The sequence below is a fragment of the Malania oleifera genome, chromosome 1 (assembly GCF_029873635.1).
Source record: "Malania oleifera isolate guangnan ecotype guangnan chromosome 1, ASM2987363v1, whole genome shotgun sequence".
In the NCBI taxonomy this organism is placed as follows: domain Eukaryota; kingdom Viridiplantae; phylum Streptophyta; class Magnoliopsida; order Santalales; family Ximeniaceae; genus Malania; species Malania oleifera.
In genome coordinates this window covers 140,090,692-140,093,233 of record NC_080417.1, presented here as the reverse complement: position 1 = coordinate 140,093,233, position 2,542 = coordinate 140,090,692, and the positions used below count along the sequence as shown (strand labels likewise).

Here is a 2,542-nt window from a genome sequence, read left to right as displayed (position 1 = left end):
ATGAAATTCGTCCATTTTATTGACACATCCCTGATAATTTACTGACATAAGATTTCAAGGGAGAATCGAATTCGTGACTTTCAAGTCAGTAAAATTATAAATTGTCCTTATCATAAGTCATCCTTCATAAAAAAGATTAAAATTTTTTATGAGATTTCAACAATTTCATTTACTTTCATTAGATTTTAAAAAAAGTTACAAATATTTCTTATGATTTATCAAAAAAATAAAATAAAAAAAAGTTTATTAATTTATAAAATATATGGAGAAATTTTTATTTTTGGACAAAGCTTGAGGAGACTACTTAAAATTTTTGAGATCCAATGTCCGTCACCGTCCTTTTCACAAACATTGAAGCAACGACTTTTATTCATAGCATGCATGGTCCTCCCGTAAATGTTGCCTAAACTAGGGTTACTTACGCAACCGCTCCCAAAAGCCCCCTGCGTCCCATGCAGCTTCCTGGAAGGAGAGGCGCATCCAGCGTCCTCTTCCCCCATCACCCATATACTCGGGATCTCCAATCATATCTCTCGCCCCAACCCCTTCCGCAATCCACATACTTAATTGCTTATCTCAATCTCTCTGCATCCATCTTTCAAACCAGCAGTGGCGACCTGCAGCTAGCTGCAACAGATCGACGAAGCTGCCATAACTGAAACAAGATACAGTTGAATTGATAATTAGCATACATATCGATAGATATATAGCTAGCATGGGATCATCGGCGGCAGGTGCGGGTGATCAGAGCAGGGGAGTTCAGTTCGAGGACTATTTTCCGTCGATGGTGGAGCGGCTGGGGGCGGAAGGGTTCATAATGGAGCTGTGCAACGGCTTCCGGCTGCTGATGGACGGGGAGAAGGGCCTCATCACCCTCGACAGCCTGAAGAGAAACACCCTCCTGCTGGGCCTGCAGGAGCTGCGTGACGACGAGCTACTCTGCATGTTGATGGAGGGGGACTTGGACGGCGATGGCGCTCTCAACCAGATGGAGTTTTGCATTCTCATGTTCAGATTGAGTCCCGCGTTGATGATGGATGCTGGTAATTCCAATCTCTGGATGATGGATGATCTCATGATGATATAATCATCATCATCATCATTATTATTGTGACTTGCACTTAATTAGCTGGCTACCTACCTACCAAATAAAACGCACTGAAAATTAAAATTAATTAACGGGCTTTTATTAGAATATATATTCATATAGCCTGTTGATCAATTAATCATATGATGCCTGAATATGCATGGTTAATTTCTTCCTTGTATTGCTGTTTGTGGTTAATTAAGGATATATGGATAGTGAGTTGATCGAATGTTTGTGTTATTCATGAATAAAACAAATAATATTTGGTGGAATTGATTTAATTTCCCTGCTTCAATGTTCTCTGATCATCTTTAGATGTGTTGGCTTAATTCTTTTTCATATGCTATGGACTCCTCAGGCCCTCCATCCAAAGGTTATCCTTGTTTTTTTCAAAGAAAAAATTCATTAGAGAAATACAAGGCTGATGTTTTGTATCTGAGAGGCCTAGCTCAGGCCCAAATCAAGAATTTATAGAAATTGTGAAAGTGATTTTCATTGATACGAATATGTTCTATATATAAGGATTGTACAAAGTATTGTGGTTATAAATTCAAACGCACGACAATATAAAAAATATTTAAATTTAATTTGGTCAAGGAAATCAAGATGATTACAACTACATGATTTCCTCTATAGAATTGGCTAGTGCTGGCCGGAAGCAAAATTACATGTATTGAGGCCTACTCATGTTTTTGAACTATTTTTCTATATTAATTATAATAGAAATACAAATCCCTTGATTAATAAATAGGAGATAATATTCATGTAAATTAATAATAATTTATTATCATATTATGTAATATAATATATTATTTTTTTATTAAAAGAAACGTATGATGAATTGTGTTAATTAGAAATTTATTATTAAGACTGTATACATAGTTAATGATATTATGAAGATTATGGATTGCAACATATTATTTTTAATTAGCAGATACTAATTAGACCTTTCAATTCAATTAATAGGGGATAATACTAATGCACATTAATAATAATTTATCTATTTTAGTATGTAATTTAACATAATATTATTTGTTAGAACAAAACTATGGCGAATTATCTAACTAGAAATTTTATAGAAGACTATAGATTTAATTAATGATACCATTAACAATAAATATTAATTATAGTAGAATCGATATTATTTTATGTTAATAAATTGATTTCAAATTCCCAAATTACAAAAATTTAAACAATATTGAAATTGAAAATTTATATTGATCTTTAACCTCAATTTCCTAAAAAGGGGATAAAAAGAGCTTGGAGAATCTAGGTGTCCTCCGAGGGATCTCTCTGAAACTTAAATCAAGGATTGGGGGGTGTATTCGAGTCGAGTTAAATTGAGACAACAAAATACTCGAACTATACTCAATTCGAAAATATTTAGCTTAAAATGTGACTCGAACTGGGTGGATCTCAAAATTGTTAAACTCAAACTCAACTTGATTATAAATT

General features: G+C 33.8%; 1 protein-coding gene across 1 annotated transcript; it reads left to right on the top strand.

Moving 5' to 3' along the window:
- Positions 1-456: 456 nt before the first annotated feature.
- LOC131157594 (calcium-binding protein PBP1-like) lies at positions 457-1,359 on the top strand. Its single transcript, XM_058111879.1, has one exon. The coding sequence runs from the start codon at positions 716-718 to the stop codon at positions 1,085-1,087; it is 372 nt and encodes a 123-aa protein (XP_057967862.1). The 5' UTR covers positions 457-715; the 3' UTR covers positions 1,088-1,359.
- The last annotated feature ends 1,183 nt before the right edge of the window (positions 1,360-2,542 follow it).

Excerpts from the sequence above, each read along its gene's own strand:
- LOC131157594 (XM_058111879.1), top strand. The coding sequence starts at position 716 with ATGGGATCATCGGCGGCAGGTGCGGGTGATCAGAGCAGGGGAGTTCAG.